The 24,473-nt window shown below is 30.5% G+C and overlaps 2 protein-coding genes across 3 annotated transcripts in view; one reads left to right on the top strand and one right to left on the bottom strand.

Moving 5' to 3' along the window:
* The window catches only part of LOC119603090 (sodium-dependent neutral amino acid transporter B(0)AT3), a 25,285-nt gene extending 812 nt beyond the window's left edge, over window positions 1-24,473 (top strand). The window contains exons 2-11 of one of the 2 annotated variants that reach the window (XM_037954973.1): window positions 14,597-15,015; window positions 15,522-15,829; window positions 18,201-18,570; window positions 18,660-18,894; window positions 21,641-21,993; window positions 22,786-22,989; window positions 23,054-23,211; window positions 23,268-23,531; window positions 23,592-23,804; window positions 23,856-24,473. In XM_037954973.1, coding sequence (XP_037810901.1) covers window positions 14,926-15,015; window positions 15,522-15,829; window positions 18,201-18,570; window positions 18,660-18,894; window positions 21,641-21,993; window positions 22,786-22,989; window positions 23,054-23,211; window positions 23,268-23,531; window positions 23,592-23,796 — 2,187 coding nt within the window. In that variant the 5' untranslated portion in view covers window positions 14,597-14,925 and the 3' untranslated portion in view covers window positions 23,797-23,804; window positions 23,856-24,473. Of the gene's footprint in view, window positions 1-14,596; window positions 15,016-15,521; window positions 15,830-18,200; window positions 18,571-18,659; window positions 18,895-21,640; window positions 21,994-22,785; window positions 22,990-23,053; window positions 23,212-23,267; window positions 23,532-23,591 lie in introns of both variants that reach the window. The other variant, XM_037954972.1, reaches the window with a different exon arrangement.
* Window positions 20,945-21,571, bottom strand: LOC119603091. The gene has a single exon (XM_037954974.1). The coding sequence runs from the start codon at window positions 21,549-21,551 to the stop codon at window positions 21,171-21,173; it is 381 nt and encodes a 126-aa protein (XP_037810902.1). The 5' UTR covers window positions 21,552-21,571; the 3' UTR covers window positions 20,945-21,170.

Below are 24,473 nucleotides of genomic sequence, written 5' to 3'. Positions count from 1 at the left end.
AAAATAATAATTTAATATAAATTTAATAGAATGTATATTATATAAACAACTCACACGTATTCATATTAAAACAACATATACAACTTATGTGAAATTTTGTTATTGTAAGTGCTTCTTGTGCTCCAGCTTCCATTTATTGTTTGCGTTTTTTTTTTTTGCAGTAACAACTGCTGTTGCTGTTATATAAGCTTCCATTTAATGTGTATGTGTGCGTTGTGTACCATTTAAGGAGAAGAACCCACTTAATTAAAGAAATAAGGTATTTAATTCCGTATGTGTATCAGTGGCTTTAAGAAGTTTTAGTTGAGTAAATCAAAAGGAGTTTATGTTGGAGATAAACATGTTTTAAAAATATAATTAAAGAGGTATATACAATTTTCCTTTGACTTAAGTACTTATGTCTGTATGTATTAATGCATGTTTGCCTATGTATACAAATGTATTTTTTTATAATAAGAAGTTATTTTTTTTGTTAATTTATTTGATTTGGCTTAATTTTCGAATGTTTTTAAAACGACTAAATTCTTTTTATGAAGTTAATGTTCCACTTAGGCGTATGAGCAATAAATTTGTATTAAAACGAATTAAATATTGCGTATACGTTACGTGACTATATTAGTACACTTAAATGAAATTTAATTGCAAATCTCGCATATGTGTATAGATTAGGGTGGCCCCGTAAAAAATTATGTTATTATTTTACCCAGCTCCACACATATTGATGCCAGGACAAAAAACGATATCTTAGAATAAACTAAAGTTCAATTTTCGGTAGAAACTTTAGAATAAACCTTATTTTTGCTCCATATAAACGGGTCCACCCTAATGTTGATATGTACATATTGAACATGAGTTTGTCATGCTGATTGTACGTTAACATTTCGATAAACAGGTTATTTAACCAAGTCCCTGAAGACCCCACATGCCGACATAAGATTCAAATATTGGATTGACAAGCCGACAAAAGATTGAGCTGCGCTGAATCCGAAACGCCATTTTTGGCCCTTATTTATATGTTGAAAGTCCATTCTGCCAGCTTTAAAATAATGTTATGTTAAAACATACATATTAGGGATGCCAATCCCGAAATCCCGATCCCGAAAATCCCGGGATTTTTCGGGATTGGCAAATCCCGAATCCCGGGATTTTTCGGGATTAGGATTTGTTTCAAAAAACTGTTTTTATTTTCTTTTTTTGAGTCATAATTTTCATTAATTTGAAAATTACGATCTTATTTTATTTTTGACTCATGCAAAACAAAATTCCGCAGAGCTAATTTTATACATATTTGAACCTTTTATTTTTTAAAGTGGTATGAGTCCATACACATAGCACATATAAATTTATTTATTCACTTCGTTTTTATACCTTACACCACTTTAGTGGGGAGGGTATATTTTGTTTGTGCTGATGTTTGTTACACACAATAATATTGGTCCTATACCTTAAAGTATACCAATCGGCTCAGAATCATTTTCTGAGTCGATTTAGCTATGTCCGTCCGTCTGTCCGTCCGTCCGTGTAAACCTTGTAATCAAACTACAGCAATTTTGAAGATAATTCAATGAAATTTTGCATGATCTTCTATTGTACTAGAGACGGATCCTATTGAAAATGGATAACATCGGTCCAATATTTGACCTAGCCCCCATACAACTGAACCCCCCAAATAGGGTTTTTAAGTTCATAATTATGTTCAATATACTCGTAACTCGACAAAAAGCTGCAAAACCAAGTTCTATACCAGCCTTCATGACCCTGATGTATTTTTTGATGATGCGGCCTCATTTGACCCTAGCCCCTATGCAAAGCCCCCTTCGAAATATGACTTAAATGTACACAATTTTATTCAACAAAAAATAGCTAAATTATATCTGAGGCAAGGTACAATTCAACTTAGATGCTTTATTATGAACAATAAATCACATTTTATTTTTATAACTGGTGTAGGGTATTATATGGTAGGCTTCGCCCAACTATAACTTTTTACTTGTTAGCACATTGCAATGTTGGTCGTAGACCGACCCAAAAAGTATACACATTCTGTGTCTGTAAGCTGAAAACACGAGTTAGAAGACTCATTCTATTTGGGCTGCAAATTTGGACCAAAATTGACACAAGAAAACCTAATTGGACCTCCTCTGAAAATCACATTGATGCTGATATTAATATCAATACATTACAATATTTTGATGGTGGGTATTTAATTTCGGCACAGTCGAATACAAACTTTATTTTTCAATACTAGAGGATTTTACATTTCTAACTTTCTACAAATCTGAATGATACCGGTAAAGGTAAATTACCTTGTTCTGAATGCACCTAAAATTTTAAATTAATACTACGAATATAATAATATGTTCCAAAACTAATATGTATTTTGAGTAAAATTCCAAATATTTTTCAAAGAATAGGTTCTAAATTGATGTTCGAATAATTGAATTGGTATCTGTTATAATTATTAGTTCACATGGAACAGTATGAGGTTTTAAAAAGTGCTTATGTCTAATTTCGGAACTTGATATTTATTTTTATTTAGGAAGTAAGTATGTATTTAAAAAGTTTCAGAAATTATGCAATTCTGAAAGTTTTTATTTAAAAATTGGAATTAATTGGATTGTTTTAATTTAAATATATCTTCTGTCTGTTAAATTTTCACAAAATTAAACAATTTTCTTTACAAATATGATGATTTAAAGATTTTCATATATAAAATAATTAAATTCATGTAATCCCGAAATCCCGTAAAATCCCGAAATACCGAAAAATCCCGGGATCCCGAAATATCCCGGGATCCCGGGATTGCAATTTTCAAAATCCCGAATCCCGGGATTTGTAAAAGCCAGTCCCGTTTGGCATCCCTAATACATATGTATCTTCTTTGTTCTTCGAGATAAATTCATCATAAGTTGACTGAAAGGACTTTCAGATGGCATAAAATATTTTATTAATAAAGTTGTCTTGGCGCTGTTATAACATCTCAAAAAGGTCCAAAAATGGAGAAAATCTGAGGTTAAATTCGGATTCAATCCTTTAGAAAAGTATAACTTGGTGGCAGGGTTTCGACTTTCTTAAATTTTGTCGGCCTGTGTAATTAGTTTAGTTTAGGTCACTGAGTGGCTAGTAATCACTGAAGTTATGTTTAGTAGTTGTGCTTTCCGAAAGTTTCAAAAGGCTTGTGATCGTAGTGGTTCACATGTTGGACAGGTAGCTTCTGTTCTTCTTTCTTCATGCACGTAGACTCGGCTCCGAATTAAGGTTAAGCATATGGAGAACGGTAGGGAGTTCTTCCCACTTCACTATCCTTTATTTAAAAGTCATCAGTGTAAATCCTGTATGATCCATTACGGATAATTATTTTAATCTCTTTTGGATTGTACTAAGTTGACATGAAGAAGTTCCTTTCAAGAAATGATTTGGGGTTACAGTAATCAATATTGTCTAGTAATTCCTGTAGACTATTTAGAGCAATTGTATGGCCGACTCGAATCTAGAGCTATTAAATCAGTAACTGGTTACCTACCAGAAGTGGTACAATATAGAAAGGATATAAGCAACTCACGCTTCGCCGGTGTTCCTGTCAATCAAAAGGATCAACTTAACGCTCTTCTTTGAAACAAAAAGTGAATCCAAATCTTTCGCCTTCGTTAAATTTGTGATTCCTTTTGTAATTTCCACAATATAATTTTCCGACCTTATATAGTATATATATTCTGGATCCTTATAGATAGCGGAGTCGATTAAACCATGTCCCTCCTTCCTTCTGTCAGTCTGTTGAAATCAATTTTCTGAAGACCACAAACTTATCTTCGGGATCCAAATCTTCAATAATTCTGTAAAACATACTTCCGAGAAGTTTCCTATTATAAATCAGCAAAATCCGTTTGCATGCTTTGACAAAAAAGCAACAACAACATTGCTTATTGGATAAAAACGTATGTTTGGATGTGTGTTGGTTGTATTGCTTTGCGTATTTTGTTTTGTTTGGCATTGTTGTTGTTTTCTGTTTTGTTGCTGCTAAAGTAATAGTAGAGTCCGTCATCCTTCTGTATGTCCGTCTGTCTGTTAAAATCAATTTTTTGAAGACCCCAGATATCTTCGGGATCCAAATCTTCAATAATTCTATCAGACATGCTTCCAAGAAGTTTCCTATTTTAAATTAGACAAGAAGTTTCCTATTTTAAATCAGCAAAATCCGTCCATTAATAACGCAGATATATCTGAAAATTTCATAAAAAGACAATTTTTTGCATGTTTCGACAAAAAAAAGCAACAACAACATTGCTTATTGGATAAAAACGTATGTTTGGATGTGTGTTGGTTGTATTGCTTTCCGTATTTTGTTTTGTTTGGCGTTGTTGTTGTTTTCTGTTTTGTTATTGCTAAACAGTAGAGTCGGTTATATATGAACCAATCCCCATAACAATCGGGGGTGGCATTTATGTTCATGTAAAACTTATGTATGTCAAATTGTGTCATAATACTAGTGCTTATAAGTGAGTTATGTAGGCTTAAGTTTTTTTTTTCTGAAATTATACTTTGTATGGGAGGTCCGATCGTTAAGAATTCAGAGATGATATTATAATTAACATAATTATGAGCTATAAAGCGCTATAAAGAGTGTTATGTTGTATGGCTGCTTTCGGCTAGTTATCTTCAAAAATACCATGTTTTACCATAATTTTTTTTGGGCGTTACCAACATTAGAGTGATATCTTCATTACTTATACTTGCTGACGTAGGGTACGCTAAAGTATAAGCTTACATTGACATTTTTTGTCGACCGTAACGGAACGTTACAATTTTTGACGAACGAGCTAAAAAGTTTAAAGGTCAACATTGTCATGGCGACAAAATCTATTAACTCATTTCATGTTGTTAGAGAAAAAAGTGAAATATTTCATGTATTTTTTGCCTAAAAAGTCATAAATTTTCGTTCGTTTTCTGCTAGAAAGAGAGAAATATGTACATAAATTAATGAACATTCATTTATAACAAAATGTGTTAAAAGAAATTTGCTTTTAGAAATTCTTTCAAAAAATAATATTTCTTTAGATTTTTTTGTCATTAGATATATTATACCCTAGCGCCATTAAATTCAATTAATGCTCAATTATTCATTCATTTTGGGTTAAAATTAATTTTTTATAATTTAGATTTTTTAAACATAAAATGTCTTTAAAAAGTTATTAATAATTTAATTAAAATCTGTAAATTTTAATTAAATTGACCTGCATTTCCTTATTACCAGCTATTAAACTGTTTTTCATTTCATACAGTATTAAAATCTTAATTTTCCATTTTATTATTTTAATAAAAAAACAACAACAGCAATTACATAAGTTTGACTATAATAAAAATAATTTAATTAGTTTAATTGATTTTATGACATTATAATCATTTGTAATTCCCTGTCTAAAAAAAATAACAGAAAACACCTGACAGTTTTACAATATAACAAGTAAGAGTGTTATATTCGGCTATGCCGAATCTTATATACCCACCATCAAACCTCGTTTGACTCGAATGAAACTTACTTATGTTGAATTTCATCTATATACTAGAATTTTTAAGCCAGTAATGAGCGTTAAAGTCATTTTCTGAAGGGGACCTTATATGGGGGGTAGGGTCAATTATGGACCTCATAAAATTTTGCACAGTGATTTTGGATCACAAGAAACTTACTTATGTCGAATTTCATCGCTATATTCGTATTTTTAAACAAGTTATGGCTGTTAAAGCTGCTTTTCGAGGGCCACTTGTATGGGGGCTATCCGAAAACGTGGACCGATATTGCCCATTTTCAATACCAAACAAACCTTACCTATAAGAAATATTTATGTGAAATTTCAACCCTCTAGCTCTTTCCATTCGGACTCTATCGTGCTTTCAACAGACAGACAGACAGACGGACGGACGGACAGACGGACAGACATGGCTAGATCGTCTTAGAATTTAATGAGGACCCAGAATATATATACTTTTGTGGGTCTATGACCAATATTTCGATGTGTTACAAACGGAATGACAAAATCAATATACCCCCCATCTTTTTGATGGTGGGTATAAAAACATATTTATTCAAGTAAAATTGATTTTATCTTGCAATTTGTTTGTGCGTTACAATATTTACTGTACGTGTGTGTGTCTGAGCTTGTGTTATAATTTGTAATTTGTTTGGCAAAGTGTCATAAATGAGAAAATTACACGCTACTACTTGGTTTGATTGTTTGCTTAGCTCTTAGAGTAAAACCCACCTCCCCACAGACCAATAAAGTTTATATTTAATGTAATAATACAGGAGAAATAATACCTTTAGAAAAATACTGTAAATGTCTTTATATCACGACATTCTGCAGTTCGATGTAGTCACTGATGCGTATAAGTGTTGTGGGTATTTAAACATGTCTCATACGTCATGGTGGACAAATCAAATACACATGTCTAAAATTTTATAAAATTTCTAAATGTCTATAGTCTGGACTATAGAATGTCTATAGTCTGGACTATAGAATGTCTATAGTCTGGACTATAGAATGTCTATAGTCTGGACTATAGAAATCTATAGTCTGGACTATAGAATGTCTATAGTCTGGACTATAGAATGTCTATAGTCTGGACTATAGAATGTCTATAGTCTGGACTATAGAATGTCTATAGTCTGGACTATAGAATGTCTATAGTCTGGACTATAGAATGTCTATGGTCTGGACTATAGAATGTCTATAGTCTGGACTATAGAATGTCTATAGTCTGGACTATAGAATGTCTATAGTCTGGACTATAGAATGTCCATAATATGGACTATAGAATGTCTGTAGTACATACTACAGGCTGTATATTGTCTATAGTCTGGACTATAGATTGTTTATAATCTGGACTATATATTGTCCTTAGTGTAGATTATGGATTGTCTATAGTCTGGACTATAAAATGCCTATAATATGGACTATAGAATGTCTGTAGTCTGGACTATAGAATGTCTGTAGTATGGACTATAGAATGTCTATAGATTTTCTATAGTCTGGACTATAGAATGTCCAAATTCTGACTACAGACAATCCATAGTCCTGACTACAGGCAATGTACAGTTCAGACTATAGAAATCCATAGTCCTGACTACAGACATTCTATAGTCCAGACTATAGACATTCTATAGTCCAGACTATAGACATTCTTTAGTCCAGACTATAGACATTCTTTAGTCCAGACTATAGACATTCTATAGTCCAGACTATAGAAATTCTATAGTCCAGACTATAGACATTCTATAATCCAGACTATAGACATTCTATAGTCCACATAGACTGTAAATTGTCTGTAGTCAGGACTATGGATTGTAGTTAGGACTATAGACTATAGATTGTCAATAGTTTGGACTACAGATTTTTTATAGTCTGTATTGTCTATATCCTGAACTATAGATTGTCTATAGTCTGGACTATATATTGTCTATAGTCAGGACTATAAATTGTCTGAAGTCTGGACTATAGATTTTCTACAGTATGGACTATAGATTGTCAATAGTCTGGAGTATAGATTGTCTATAGTCCGGACTATAGATTGTCTAAACTCTGGACTATAGATTGTCTAAGTGGTAGAATAAATAGCTAATTTGGGACTGTTCCCTGAACTTCTGGGTTGTTTAAGGATTACAATGAATTTTATAGTAGCCCTTTTGCTGCTAAAATATTTCATCCGATTTCGTTACGTTTCTACAAAAGAAAAAAAAAAAGAAAAACAACTTTTGTGTTTAAAAAAGACAAAATATTTTAAATTTCTTTCTGTTCATATCAACTTATCTCACCCACCTGTGTTAGCAAAGGACAAAAAGGAAAAGGATTTGAGGAAATTAAATTTTACTAAAAGTTTAGTTTATTAATAGGTTTGTGCAGCAAAAGTGAATAAATAAAATATTCTATAGAATATTTTATTTAATTAAGAGGGATTTCAAACATGACAACTATACGTGTATGTAGCTTAACTCGAAAGATAAAACCGTTCACTTCATGAAAATTTTAAAAGGTTTGCAAAACTTTAAACAGCTGACAAATGAAGGTCTTTAAAAGGGTCATATCTCATTAGTAGGAATATTGTTAATCTTGCTGTAAGATAACAAAAAACAAAAAAAGGATACATTTTATTTCGAATAAATTTTATATATCTTAAATTTGTGCAGATTAATATTAAAGTTTGTATAATTTTAGCGTCAATTTAGTTCTTTTCTATAGAATTGAATTTGAGCTGTTTTTCAATCTGTTGAATAATAATTGAATATTAAAGTAATTTAGTTCAAATCCATTAAATCTACTGTAGTGTAGGTTTTTTTCATTTTTGTTGTTATTTTATATTTTCCATTTATTGATAAATGATATATTTTTTCTATTTCATAACCACATGTTTCGTTTTATTGGAGTTTATGATATTCCAAGAAAATTTTTAAATCAATATAAGCTTAATGTTAAATTTAGATGTTGATTTATTGTTCTTATTTCTGATCTGTTTCTTATTGTTAAGGTGTATTTATTTATATTTGATTTATTGTATATAAAATAAATAAATGCTTCATTTGCTATAAGTGATGACACAGTGGCTGATAAAAAGTGTCTGTCAACTTTTACCATTGCTTAAGTTTCATAAATATTAGGGTATTATATGGGCCAATATGCCCGACTATACTTTAATTCTATTGAAAATATACAAATTATTACTTCTTACTTTTCCATCGTTCCGTTAAATAGCTACTATGCCTGCAATATTCCAGCTTGAACATTCATATTTTAACGCTTTAATTTATTGCTTCATCAGACATAAAAACCACGTAATAAAAATCTACATAAATTATAAATAGAGAATATTATGTAGTGGCAGAGCGTAAAATAAACAAATTTGGAATTAAACTGATTTTAATGGTTTAAAAGAGAGAATTTATTAAAGAACCCCCCTCTTAAAGACTTTTTAAAGATTATAATTTAAAAATATAAAATAACAAAAGAATAAACAAACACACAAATTTATATTTTACGAGTAACATAAAAACCAATGGCGGCTTTAAAGTGTTTAACAATTGGCCATGGCTCCTCGTTTTTTTAAGCAAATTATTTACTATGGAGAAAATTAAGATTCTTTATTTCATTTAATTTTCAAATACCTTAAAATATTACATATATTTTAAATACCTGCTCAAAATATTACATCAATTTATTAACAACTGCAGGGAAATTAAGGTTAAGCGTACATATATTACTCATCCTATAGTCATCAATTATTTAATAATATTTGTTGTTGTGACATAATTTAATAAATCTTGTTAGTAAGATTTGAAGTGCAAAATTATTCATTTAGTTATTTCTAGCAAACATTTTAATCGTATTTATACTCCTTTACCATAACTAGGCGGATAATTAATATAATACATTAATTAAAATAAATTGCTCATACGACTGGTAAGATTAAGTTATAATTTATTATTGGTTTAAATGTAAATCTTGGTAATAACAGGTGTTCTATATATTACTAAAGTGATGTTAAACAAGACTTTATTAATTTAATTTAAAGTACAGTAAAATCCAAAAATGTTTACTGATTACGATTTTAAATTGATAATTAATTTAAACAGAATAATCACTTTAAAATCACGATCAGTAGACATTTTTTTGATTTTGCTGTGGCAAAGTACTTTAATATAATGAAATCTTCTCTTACATTTCTGCATCAGATTTGCGATCTGACTCGCATCGTGTTAATATATAATCCTCCAATATATAGGGTTGCTCATTATTATTTAATCAAGTAGGTCCCCTTGCGGTGAACTACTAACTAACTATAACTAACTAAGACTAACTAACTAACTACTAACTAACTAACTAACGAACTAACTAACTACTAACTAACTACTAACTACTAACTAACTAACTAACTAACTAACTAACTAACTAACTAACTAACTAACTAACTAACTAACTAACTAACTACTAACTACTACTAACTAACTAACTAACACTAACTAACTAACTAACTAACTAACTAACTAACTAACTAACTAACTAACTAACTACTAACTAACTAACTAACTAACTACTACTAACTAACTAACTAACTAACTAACGAACTAACTAACTAACTAACTAACTAACTAACTAACTACTAACTAACTAACTAACTAACACTAACTAACTAACTAACTAACTAACTACTAAACTAACTAACTAACTACTAACTAACTAACTAACTAACTAACACTAACTAACTAACTAACTACTAACTAACTAACTAACTAACTAACTAACTAACCTACTAACTAACTAACTAACTAACTAACTAACTAACTTACTAACTAACTAACTAACTACTAACTAACTAACTAACTACTAACTAACTAACTAACTAACTACTAACTAACTAACTAACTAACTAACTAACTACTAACTAACTAACTAACTAACTAACTACACTAACTAACTAACTAACTAACTAACTACTAACTACTAACTAACTAACTAACTAACTAACTAACTAACTAACTAACTAACTAACTAACTAACTAACTAACTAACTACTAACTAACTAACTACTAACTAACTAACTACTAACTAACTACTAACTAACTAACTAACTAACTAACTACTAACTACTAACTAACTAACCTAACTAACTAACTAACTAACTAACTAACTAACTAACAACTACTACTAACTACTAACTAACTAACTACTAACTAACTAACTAACTAACTAACTAACTACTAACGAACTAACTAACTAACTAACTAACTAACTACTAACTAACTACTACTAACTAACTAACTAACTAACTAACTAACTAACTAACTACTAACTAACTAACTAACTAACTAACTAACTAACTAACTAACTAACTAACTAACTAACTAACTAACTAACGAACTACTAACTAACTAACTAACTAACTAACTAACTAACTAACTAACTAACTAACTAACTACTAACTAACTAACTAACTAACTAACTAACTAACTAACTACTAACTAACTAACTAACTAACTAACTAACTACTACACTAACTAACTAACTAACTAACTAACTAACTAACTAACTAACGAACTAACTAATACTAACTAACGACTAAACTAACAACTAACTACTACTAACTAACTACTACTAACTAACTAACTAACTACTCTAACTAACTATAACTAAACTAACTATACTAACCGTAACTAACTAACGAACACTATAACGAATAAACTAACTACGAACTACTAACTAAACTAACTAACTAACTAAGCTAACTAACTAAACGACTAAACTTAACTAACTAACACTAACTAACGAACTAACTTAACTAGAAACTAACTAACTAATAACCTAACTACCTAACTAACTAACTAACTAACTAACCTAACTAGCATAACTAACTAACGAACTAACTACTAACGTAACTAAAGAACTAACTAACTAACTAACTAACTAACTACTAACTAACTAACTAACTAACTAACTAACTAACTAACTAACTAACTAACTAACTACTAACTAACTAACTAACTAACTAACTACTAACTAACTAACTAACTAACTACCTAACTACTAACTAACTAACTAACTAACTAACTAACTAACTACTAACTAAACTAACTAACTAACTAAACTAACTAACTAACTAACTAACTAACTAACTAACTACTAACTAACTACTAACTAACTAACTACTAACTAACTAACTACTAACTAACTAACTAACTAACTAACTAACTAACTAACTAACTCTAACTAACTAACTAACTACTAACTAACTACTACTAACTAACTAACTAACTAACTAACTCACTAACTACTAACTAACTAACTAACTAACTAACTAACTAACTACTAACTAACTAACTAACTAACTAACTAACTAACTAACTAACTAACTAACTAACTAACTAACTACTAACTACTACAACTACTAACTAACTACTAACTAACTAACTAACTAACTAACTAACTCACTAACTAACTAACTAACTAACTAACTACTAACTAAGCTAACTAACTAACTAACTAACTAACTAACTAACTACTAACTAACTAACTAACTAACTAACTAACTAACTAACTAACTAACTAACTAACTAACTAACTAACTAACTACTACTAACGAACTAACTAACTAACTAACTAACTAACTAACTAAACTAACTAACTAACTAACTAACTAACTAACTAACTAACTAACTAACTAACTACTAACTAACTAACTACTAACTAACTAAACTTAACGAACTAACTAACTAATACTAACTAACTAACTAACTAACTAACTAACTAACTAACTAACTAACTAACTAACTAACTAACTACTAACTACTACTAACTAACTAACTAAGCGAACTAACTACTAACTAACTACTAACTAACTAACTAACTAACTAACTAACTAACTACTACTAACTAACCTAACTAACTAACTAACTAACTAACTAACTAACTAACTACTACTAACTAACTAACTAACTAACTACTACTAACGAACTAACTAACTAACTAACTACTAACTAAACTAACTAACTACTAACTAACTACTAACTACTAACTAACTAACTAACTAACTAACTAACTAACTAACTAACAACACACAAACACAAACAAACAAACAACAACAAAAACACACAAAAACAAACAAACCAACAAACAAAACAAACAAACAAACAACAAACAAACAAACAACAACCAACAAACAAACAAACACAACAAACAACAAACAAACAAACCAACAAACAACAACACACAAACAACAAACAAACAAACAAACAACAAACAAACACAACAAACAACAAACAACAACAAACAAACAAACAAACAACAACAAACACAAACACAAACAAACAACAAACAAACAAACAAACAAACAAACAACCACAACAAACAAACAAACAAACAAACAACAACCAACAAACACAAACAACACACAACAAACAAACAAACAAACAAACAAACAACACACAAACAACAACACCAACAACAAACAAACAAACAACAAACAAACAAACAAACAACACCAACAAACCACAAACACAAACAACAAACAAACAACACACAACAACACACAAACAAACAAACCAAACAACAAACAACAACAAACAAACAAACAAACAAACAAACAAACAAACAACAACCAACAAAAACAACAACAAACAACAACAACAAACAAACAACACACACCAACAACAACACAAAACAAACAAACAACAAACAACAAACAAACAACAAACAAAAACCAACAACAAACAAACAAACAACAAACAAACAAACAAACAAACAACAAACAAAACAAACAACAAACAAACAAACACAAACAACAACAACAACAAACAACAAACCAAACAAACAACAAACAAACAAACAAAAACACAACAAACACACAACACAAACAAAACAAACAAACACAACCAAACAAACCAACAAACAAACAAACCAAACAACAACAAACAACAAACAAACAAACAACACAACCAAACAACAACAAACAAACAACAAACAACAACCAAACACAAACAAACAAACAAACCAACAAAACAACAAACACAAACAACAAACAAACTAACTAACTACTAACTAACTAACTACTAACTAACTAACTAACTAACTACTAACTAACTAACTGACTAACTAACTAACTAACTAACTACCTAACTAACTAACTAACTAACTAACTAACTAAGAACTAACTAACTAACTACTAACTAACTAACTAACTAACTAACTAACTAACTAACTAACTAACTAACTAACTAACTAACTAACTAACTAACTAACTAACTAACTAACTAAGTAACTAACTAACTAACAAACTAACTAACAATAACTAACTAAGTAACAACTAACTAACAAAACTAACTAACTAACTAACTAACTAAGTAACTAACTAACTAACTAACTAACTAACTAAGTAACTAACTAACTAACTAACTAACAACTAACTAACTAACTAACTAACAACTAACTAACTAACTAACTAACTAACTAACTAACTAACTAACTAGTAAGTAACTAAGTAACTAACAAACAAACTAACTAACTAACTAACAACTAACTAACTAACTACTAACTAACTAACTAACTAACTATCTAACTAACTAACTAACTAACTAACTAAAACTAACTAAATAACTAACTAAAACTAACTAACTAACTAACTAACTAACTAACTAACTAACTAACTAACTAAGTAACTAAGTAACTAACAAACAAACTAACTAACTAACTAACTAACTAACAACTAACTAACTAACTAACTAACTAACGAACTAACTAACTAACTAACAACTAACTAACTAACTAACTAACTAACTAACTAACTAACTAACTAACTAACTAACTAACTAACTAACTAACTAACTAACTAAATAACTAACGAAAATAAGTACTGCATAAACATTTCTTTATTTATTTTATGTAACAATTGTAATAAATTGTTTAAATATTTCACTTTTTCTCGAAAAAAAATTATTCTATTTTAAGCACTCTTTATTATTTTCAAATATTTTTTGTTGAATTTTTTACTAACCAGTTTGTAATTTTTTTCTTATTTATGGCCTGCATTATAAATGTTATTTTTTATTTCAACACTTTAGAAAATCACAATGGATGTCTTAAAATAAAAAGCATCTTTTAAACTTTATAAAAAAAAACATCACTGAATAATAAATGCACCTGTCTAGATGTAACAGCACTTGAAAAATATTTAAGAAAACTGTAAGCACCATCACAATTAATCGATAGATTAAGCACTCAGAAAAAAAAACAGAAATATCGCACAAAATATATAGAAATAAAACCGCCCCAGTCATAATAGAAAACGAAAAAAATATTGCTTAACTTATTTTTAAATCCTTCATAATATTACGGAAAAACAAACTGAAACGAAAATTCATTATCATCACAAACAACAACCACAACAAAAATGGCAAATACAGCACAATTATTAAGACGACAAAGCTCCAGGGATATTATATTAAAAACACAAAAGAGTCTTGATCAACATGAATTAAGAGTAAGTAAACATAATGGCTTCAATTCAATCAGTCACTCATTCGCCCAATCATGCACACAATCATTCATTCATTAATGCATTTACTAGTGCAACCATTTATTTCTCCATTCAATCAGCCATTACTTTAAAGGGTTTGAATTCTGTTATGAAAAGTTGCAATGGCGTCCATTCTTTTACTCGTTATTAATGTATGAATATCCAAACAAAGTGTTTTTACAGATCAAAGTTTTCTGTATTGAATTTAGAAATACAAGAGCTTCAATATGAAATGTGAAATTGGAAATGAGCTTCTAAATATTTTAAGAGTCTATTACGAAACTTTCGAATTAATGCTCGAAATTTTCTTTTGAATGAATTAAATTTACATTTTTATTATTTCCACTCGTTACAAATACAAACATTTTTTGCTGGGATATTTCTACTTGCCAAAGATAGTTCTTAACCATACATAAAGTAATTTCAATTTCTCTTTTTGTTTATTCTTTACTTATCATTCCAAACAATAGGAGTTACGTGGACGTCTAGTATCACAACATAGTACAACGAGCATAGGCAGTGGACCGCGTAGTCATCATCATGGTCCCCATCATCATCACACCCCCATGTATGGGGCAACAAATCAAGCATTTATGTCAGATGCCTTCGATGAATCATCTGAATTGGAGGAAACAGAAGCGCAGAGCAGCAGTAAAGCCGTGGCCGAATTGGTGGCTGCCATCGAGAGTGCGCCAGCTGATATTGTGGAAGGCGAAAAGGAGGGGGAGGAACGTGAAAGTTGGGATAGTAAAATAATGTTTCTACTAGCGACAATAGGGTGAGTAATTGTAATTTGTTGACTACAAATCAGAGTACTTTGATCGGATAATGATAATTATTATTGCTTTATTCTTCAAAATGGTTGCAGGGTTGCTTTACACTCTAACCGTTGGTTCAAAAGTTTTTCCCATTAACTTTTATAAAGAACTTGACATTCATTAACCAGTCCAATCCTCAGCTTTACGACTCTTAATCTGATGTTTTACAAGTGTTTGCTTTATTCTATCGAATTGGAGAAGGTACCTACGTCTCACCGATCTTTTCAATATTTGAAGAAAGTTGTTGGTTCTCTAAGGGTCTAATGTTCAGAAACTAAATTTCCTGTACATAATTTCATGCTCTATATATGTCTGAAACCGCTCGTCCAATTTTGTACAGTTGTATCTGAAATCCATATACAAACCTAGGGCTTGCTCATCCTGCGGAGGCTTTCAGTCCATCACTCGTTAGGCTTACCCAATCTTTGGGGTTCTTTACATCATTTCGCCAATATTTTCAATTTAGCAATCGTCAAGCCGAACGGTATTGCATGCATCAGGTTAACTTTTTCGAGTTCCTAACTCTTTAAAAAGTATATTCCTTGATTCATTGTCGATTGTTCCTGAGTGCCCTGATACTCATATGATGCAAAGCTTATTTATGGGAGAGTTTTCGGTTGATTATCTTTTGTATTGAAACACAGTCCTAGATGAAACCATATCACCTGATGTCCTAATTGGCTTTTACTCTTGTTGGCCCCATATTTATTCTAAGAAAGAGAGAGCATTCGGTTAATATTATCTTATAGTCCAACTCTTTCTCAGATTTCACGTAATCGTCTACCCACCGTCTTGCCCAATTTTTAATTTAGAGCCGAACGGTTTTGCGTAATGCTCTTACAGTCGCTTAATGCTCTCTTACAGTATCGCGCTAATTGCCTTCTGGCTGTCGGTAAATATGTTTACCTTTGTTTAGCGTTATAATTAGTCTAATCCAGCTTCACATTCCGTTGTTGCACGAACTTCTACTAGGCAGCTAGTGTTGGGGTTTCAGACTCTTGTTATACCCCAGTTTATAGCCATCCATGTAGGAAGGGAATCCTGAAGTCCCACCTTGGATATGATATTCTATCTGGGATCAGTTCTTTAAAGTTATAAAAGCTAATGGTCTCAGGAACTTAATTTGAGTTGTACAACCTTTACCACTGATCTTCGAGTTAATGAAATCGCATGCAGTGATCTTGGTGTCTTAATCATGATCTCCTTTAATTCAATTATACTTCAGATAAGATTCTCAGAATTGCAGAGTGGATCTCAACCTACCGACGCTGTTACAGGTTACTGGTTTTGTTGAGTTCACATGTTCACATGGTCTCTCAATCGGGGACCTTATATTTTATGAGCCCAAAAACCTATTACATCGGATAAAAAAAACTTGTAGCCCGTACGTCTATATCATTTGTCTTGATTTATATTTAATATGAGCAGTTTATCCATCCACAAAGTTAAATTTCTTTATTAAATATAAAAAGTTGGATTTGACTTTATCAAGTTCACATAGGTGGACTCATCTTTGGAATGTAAGCAATCATGCTGGAATGTAACTCTGTCATAGTCACCGCAGATACCTTACAATCGGACTTGTAACCTTAAACCTTAGGACGTTAAATTGGATTTGAGTTACGTACAACTTTGAAACAAAAACGTATGGAACTGACTTTAGATGGTGCTGCAATGAACATTAACTGAAGTAACTGAAGCTACTGAGACGTGGTCATAGTGGTGCATAATATAAATCAAAAGCATGGATTATATTTACGCATATTAGCGCTTATTAGACAACTATTCTGAATCCATCCTTGCCATAGTAAATAAGCAAAGATAACGAGTAAACAAAGAATATGAATTCGTTTCCAACGAGCCTTTAGTTCCTCTTGAAACAATGTATAGCTCAGGAAACAAAATAGTGTGAAATATGGCAGATGTCTAATTCAAATTGAACTCTATTAATGTTCGAGGCTTTAAGGCTCATTTCTGTACTTTAATGACAAATTTAAGGAATAATGGTTCTATGTAATGTATGTATAGGCGCTTCTCTTAATTAGCACTTCGACTTTTTTGGGATGAAAAGAACAAAAAAAAATAATAATACATTTGCACAACCTTTGACATTTTCCTTTGAGGACGATATTAAATTTTAAACAACTTTTGTAGAAAATTTTTGACTCTATAAATTTGTTATTGTACAGGCACACAATTTTCAGGTATTTTTTGTTCATTTCCTTTTGAGGCTGTTTTAAATGAAATTATTTCTCATTGTAGGATTTGTGATAAATAACTTTGGTAACGACATTTGTTAATGTATCTTTCTTTCTGTATTTTTTTTTGCAGATATGCCGTTGGCCTTGGTAATGTTTGGCGTTTTCCCTACTTAGCCCAGAAGAATGGTGGTGGAGCATTCTTAGTGCCCTACTTTATAATGTTGTGTATACAGGGTATACCAATATTTTATTTAGAATTGGCTATTGGCCAACGTTTACGTAAGGGAGCGATTGGTGTATGGAGTCAAGTATCACCGTACTTGGGTGGCATTGGCCTGTCGTCGGCCGTTGTCAGTTATATTGTTGCATTGTATTATAATACAATTATAGCTTGGTGCCTCATTTACTTGTTGCATAGTTTTGAATCCCCACTGCCTTGGGCAGATTGTCCAACACGTCTCTATGCCAATTATACGTATGATCATGAACCCGAATGTGTGGTAAGTAGGCACAATAATATTTTAATAGTTATTATTTTAATACATACTAACGTGTTTAAATGTGTATTTCTGTGTCATTGATTTTCTAGGCCTCATCACCCACACAATACTATTGGTATCGCACCACCTTACAATGTTCGGAAAGTGTCAATGAACCGGAAAATTTCAATTATCATATGGGTATAGCATTGATTGTATCATGGTTTCTTGTTTACATTTGTATGGTGCAGGGTATAACATCATCGGGTAAAATTGTCTATATGACAGCAATATTTCCATATGTTGTATTGATAATATTCTTCTTTCGTGGCATCACATTGAAGGGTAAGTAGGATTTTTGTAATTTGTACATGTTTATGTTAATGTCATCATTTTGAAAAGGGAATTAATGGGGAAGCTAAGGAAGGAAGATATAAAAATTAAGTTACAAAAATTAATGTTGTTCGACGATACTACCGGTATAGTTCACTTAAGGATAAAAAAATTTAATTAAAATATTATTAAAATAGATGTCGCGTAAAAACTCGACGTCCTAGAAATATTTTAAAAATACACCTCGCTTCAAGAGCACTGAAGCTATCACTATCATGTACTAAAATTAAAAGGAGCAAAAAAAATTATTGTTTTTTGTAGACCAGTGTTATTAAGTATGTGTCATTTTCGTAATTGTACGTGTGCTTATTCCTCGCAGTTAGTTCCCAGTTAGTTAGTTAGTTAGTTAGTTAGTTAGTTAGTAGTTAGTTAGTTAGTTAGTTAGTTAGTTAGTTAGTAGTTTAGTTAGTTAGTTAGTAGTTAGTTAGTTAGTTAGTTAGTTAGTTAGTTAGTTAGTTAGTTAGTTAGTTAGTTAGTTAGTTAGTTAGTTAGTTAGTTAGTTAGTTAGTTAGTTAGTTAGTTAGTTAGTTAGTTAGTTAGTTAGTTAGTTAGTTAGTTAGTTAGTTAGTTAGTTAGTTAGTTAGTTAGTTAGTAGTTAGTTAGTTAGTTAGTAGTTAGTTAGTTAGTTAGTTAGTTAGTTAGTTAGTTAGTTAGTTAGTTAGTTAGTTAGTTAGTTAGTTAGTTAGTTAGTTAGTTAGTTAGTTAGTTAGTTAGTTAGTTAGTTAGTTAGTTAGTTAGTTAGTTAGTTAGTTAGTTAGTTAGTTAGTTAGTTAGTTAGTTAGTTAGTAGTTAGTTAGTTAGTTAGTTAGTTAGTTAGTTAGTTAGTTAGTTAGTTAGTTAGTTAGTTAGTTAGTTAGTTAGTTAGTTAGTTAGTTAGTTAGTTAGTTAGTTAGTTAGTTAGTTAGTTAGTTAGTTAGTTAGTTAGTTAGTTAGTTAGTTAGTTAGTTAGTAGTTAGTTAGTTAGTTAGTTAGTTAGTTAGTAGTAGTTAGTTAGTTAGTTAGTTAGTTAGTAGTTAGTTAGTTAGTTAGTAGTTAGTTAGTTAGTTAGTTAGTTAGTTAGTTAGTTAGTTAGTTAGTTAGTTAGTAGTTAGTTAGTTAGTAGTTAGTTAGTTAGTTAGTTAGTTAGTTAGTTAGTTAGTAGTTAGTTAGTTAGTTAGTTAGTTAGTTAGTAGTAGTTAGTTAGTAGTTAGTTAGTTAGTTAGTTAGTTAGTTAGTTAGTTAGTTAGTTAGTAGTTAGTTAGTTAGTTAGTTAGTTAGTTAGTTAGTTAGTAGTTAGTTAGTTAGTTAGTTAGTTAGTTAGTAGTTAGTTAGTTAGTTAGTTAGTTAGTTAGTTAGTTAGTTAGTTAGTTAGTTAGTTAGTAGTTAGTTAGTTAGTTAGTTAGTTAGTTAGTTAGTTAGTTAGTTAGTTAGTTAGTTAGTTAGTTAGTAGTTAGTTAGTTAGTTAGTTAGTTAGTTAGTTAGTTAGTTAGTTAGTTAGTTAGTTAGTTAGTTAGTTAGTTAGTTAGTTAGTTAGTTAGTTAGTTAGTTAGTTAGTTAGTTAGTTAGTTAGTTAGTTAGTTAGTTAGTTAGTTAGTTAGTTAGTTAGTTAGTTAGTTAGTTAGTTAGTTAGTTAGTTAGTTAGTTAGTTAGTTAGTCTCACAGAGTTGAACACTACAGTCATTCTACAGAGAAAGATCAATTATAAACTGAACTTAATTATTTAAATAATTGTTTGTTCGTAATCGATAAACTGAAGAACTACATCTAATGGAACACCTACTGGGTGGCATTTTTATACAGTTTCAACTTTGAATAGGAGCTAAAACTTTCTTATAAACATTCTTATAAACATTTCCAGTTTTGCTGTTTTGACGGCTAATTGTTCCCGCATTAGGATCGGTTAGTTTGTGTTCCATCGACATCACTAGTTGATATAAGAGTTAAAAAGACCCATGTATCCCATTTTTCCCGGAAGTAATGTTTATTATAAAATAAAAAAACTTCGTCTTTATTGTACGTTGTGAAATTGCACGGATTTTATTAACGACACCTGTACGTATACGTGCTAATGATTTATTGATATAAATATGAAGTATACGCCTAATTTAGAGAAGCACTTGAAATATTTTTTAACACGTATGAAATCTAAATTTTAAGTTTTTGCAATTTTGATCTTTGCTTTAGAGATTAAATAAAGATTACGAACTGTTGGCAAGATATGAGCCTTTATCGACCATTCATTAGACTTCTCACATTACGGCATTCTTTTGTTGCTGACAAAATCCTGGTTCGCCACACTCTTCATAGTAGTACAATAGGGGAAAACGATTGTATTTATCCAAAATAGGTTTTAAGCAGGCAAATTTCTGATAATCTTCTTTATCACGAACATGTTGATAAACATTTTTGATAATACGCTTATTTAAGCGTTTCTCTCTACTATAATCCATAAAAACTTCTTTATCATACTTCTCCTTAGTTTCCTTATAAATCCGATCCATTTCTTTATATAAAATACGTTGTTGCTCGGGAAACCAATGATACAATTGCTTCCATTTGCGACGAGCACGTCCAATAGTACCAATAACATCACGTTGATGGTGAATCTGATGATTAAAAATAACTTCCATGATGAAATTAACAAATATAAATTTTAATTTGAAAAAATTTTGTAATATTTTTTTTTATTTTCTAATAATTTTGATTTTTTTTTTTTCAGGTGCCTCTGATGGTGTCGCTCATTTGTTCACACCTCGTTGGGAAACTTTATTAGATCCAGTTGTTTGGCTCGAAGCGGGCACGCAAATTTTCTTTTCTTTGGGTTTAGCTTTTGGTGGTCTCATCGCCTTTAGCTCTTATAATCCGGCTAATAATAATTGTTATCGTGATGCCATTTTGGTGTCTCTAACCAATTGTGGTACGTCTATGTTTGCTGGTGTTGTGGTTTTCTCCGTAATTGGCTTTAAGGCTACGGCGACATTTGATCGTTGCACAGAGGATAGAAATCATTTGATTTCATTGAATAAGACATCAAATTTACCGGTGTGTGATTTGGAAAAGGAATTGGCAAATGTAAGTTTTTGGTATATAAACTGGACTATAGATTCTTTATAATATGGACTACAGATTCTCTATAATTTCGATTATAGATTCTCTTTAGTCTGGATTCTCTACAGTCTGGACTACAGATTCTCTGGAGTATGGACCATAGATTATCTCATGTCTGAACTTTATAGTTTCAATAGTCTGGACTATAGACTCCATATAGTCTGGACTATAAATTCTCTACAATCTGGTTTATGAACTCTCTATAGTCCGTACTATAAATGCTCTATGGTCGGGACTATATATTCTGGACTTTAGATTCTCTCTAACTGGACTACAAATTCTCTATAATCTGGAGTAGAGATTATCTATAGTCTGGACAATAGATTATTTATAATCTGGACTATATATTCTCTATAGTCTGGACTGCAGATTTTCTGTAGTCTAGACTGTAGATTTTCCAAAGTCTGCACTATGAATAAAATTCTATAGTCTGGACTATTGATACTCTACAATCTGGACCATAAATTCATTGTAGACTGGACTACAGCTTCTCTATAGTCTAAAATATTGATTATCTATACAGTCTGGGACTTTAGATTCGCTATAGCTTCGAGTCTAGAACTATCGATTCTCTATAGTTTGGACCCTAGATTCACTAAAGTCTGGAATATAAGTTCTTAATAGTCTGGACTATAGATCCTCTATAGTCTGAACTATATATCCTTGATAGTCTCGGCTATAGATTCTCTATATTCTTAACTACATATTTTCTATATCATCACATTGTGTAAGATAATGTGGATCTAATTTTTTCAGAGTGCATCCGGTACGGGTTTGGCATTTATTATCTTCACAGAAGCCATTAATCAATTTCCGGGAGCACAGTTATGGGCAGTTCTATTCTTCTTAATGTTGTTCACCCTGGGCATCGATTCACAATTTGGTACATTAGAAGGTGTGGTAACTTCATTAGTAGACATGAAACTATTTCCGAATTTACCCAAAGAATGGATAATTGGGGTAAATAAATACAATATTACACAAATAATGAAACAATTTACTTAATTATATAATTCTGTTACAGGCTTTATGTTTTTCCTGCTGTTTAATATCCATGTCATTTGCTAATGGAGCGGGTAGTTATATATTTCAATTAATGGACAGTTTTGCGGGAAATTTTCCTTTATTGATTATTGCTTTATTTGAATGTTTATCGATTAGTTATATTTATGGTATAAGAAGGTAAGTTTTATTAAGATTTTAATTTTTTTTATAATTCTTAAGCATTTTTCTTAAAGATTTTCCGATGATATAGAAATGATGACTGGTTCACGTCCCGGTTTATATTGGATGTTTTGTTGGAAATATTTATCACCTTGTGCCATGATTACCATTTTAACGGCATCATTTTATCAATTGTTAACCGAAGGCAGTAGTTATCCCGCTTGGATAGCAGCCAAAGGTATGACCGAGAAAATGGAATGGCCACATTGGTGTATAGTTATTGCTTTTATATTGATATTATCTTCAATATTATGGATACCTATTGTGGCTATATTAAGGTAGTAGAATTGAATTACATTTATTTGAATTTTTTTCTGACAAAAAACTTGTTTTCTAAGATTATTCGGCATTAAGGTGGTAGAAGACTCTGATCCCGCTTGGTTCCCTGAGGCTGAACTCAAAGAAGTACATGGCATTGTACCACATGAACCCACTGACATTGAAAGGACAATATTTTGTTTCAATATGGACGGTACCGAGGGCATGTGTTGTCCGAAATATGGTTTACCTGAGAAATCTCTAGAGGAAGAAGATGAAGAGTAATTGCAAAAGTAAGTGTTCGATTTTTAATAAAATGACAACAATAACAACAATTACCTTAGTTAACTTTAAGTTAATCAATAGTTTATAAAACGAATCTACATAAATATTACACTATAGGCAATATTCGAGAAAGCAAAAACTAATAGAGACACTACCAAACAAACCCATGCATATTATTATTTTATATATAGAAACATAAATCTTTGTAAATACTCCTTAAATTTAGACATGAAATATTCTTCTGTTATATATTTATGATATGTATGTATCTATCTATACTAATTATATTTATTATATAAACTTTATAACAGTGTATTACAGTTCCAAATATGATTTATGTTTAAAAAAAAAGTGAAAAATTCCCAACAAGAATAATATCGCCACCGATTTTATTAAGTTTTTTTACAAATGTTGCAAGTTGTTGTTGAAATATATATTTTTGATAACTAGAAAATTCAGTTATCAGCTTTCTATAGAGAGTTAATAGAACCTTGGATCTTCTTGTTCATATTTGTTTTTTTTATGATGTACAGTGGAATATAAAAGAAAAGGTGGGAAATATATCTCTAACTTCCAAACGGTTAGTCCGAAGAACAATGTAGATATTACTATAGACTTAGACAAGACTAGACTATAGACTAGACTTTGGACTAGACTATAGACTAGACTATAGACTA

The sequence above is a fragment of the Lucilia sericata genome, unplaced genomic scaffold (genome assembly GCF_015586225.1).
Source record: "Lucilia sericata isolate MDLA Ls3-8-SP2 unplaced genomic scaffold, ASM1558622v1 Contig000273F_arrow, whole genome shotgun sequence".
NCBI lineage: Eukaryota > Metazoa > Arthropoda > Insecta > Diptera > Calliphoridae > Lucilia > Lucilia sericata.
This window is presented reverse-complemented; position numbering and strand designations above follow the sequence as displayed.

Coding starts and splice junctions, on each gene's coding strand:
- LOC119603091 (XM_037954974.1), bottom strand. CDS start 21,551: ATGGAAGTTATTTTTAATCATCAGATTCACCATCAACGTGATGTTATT.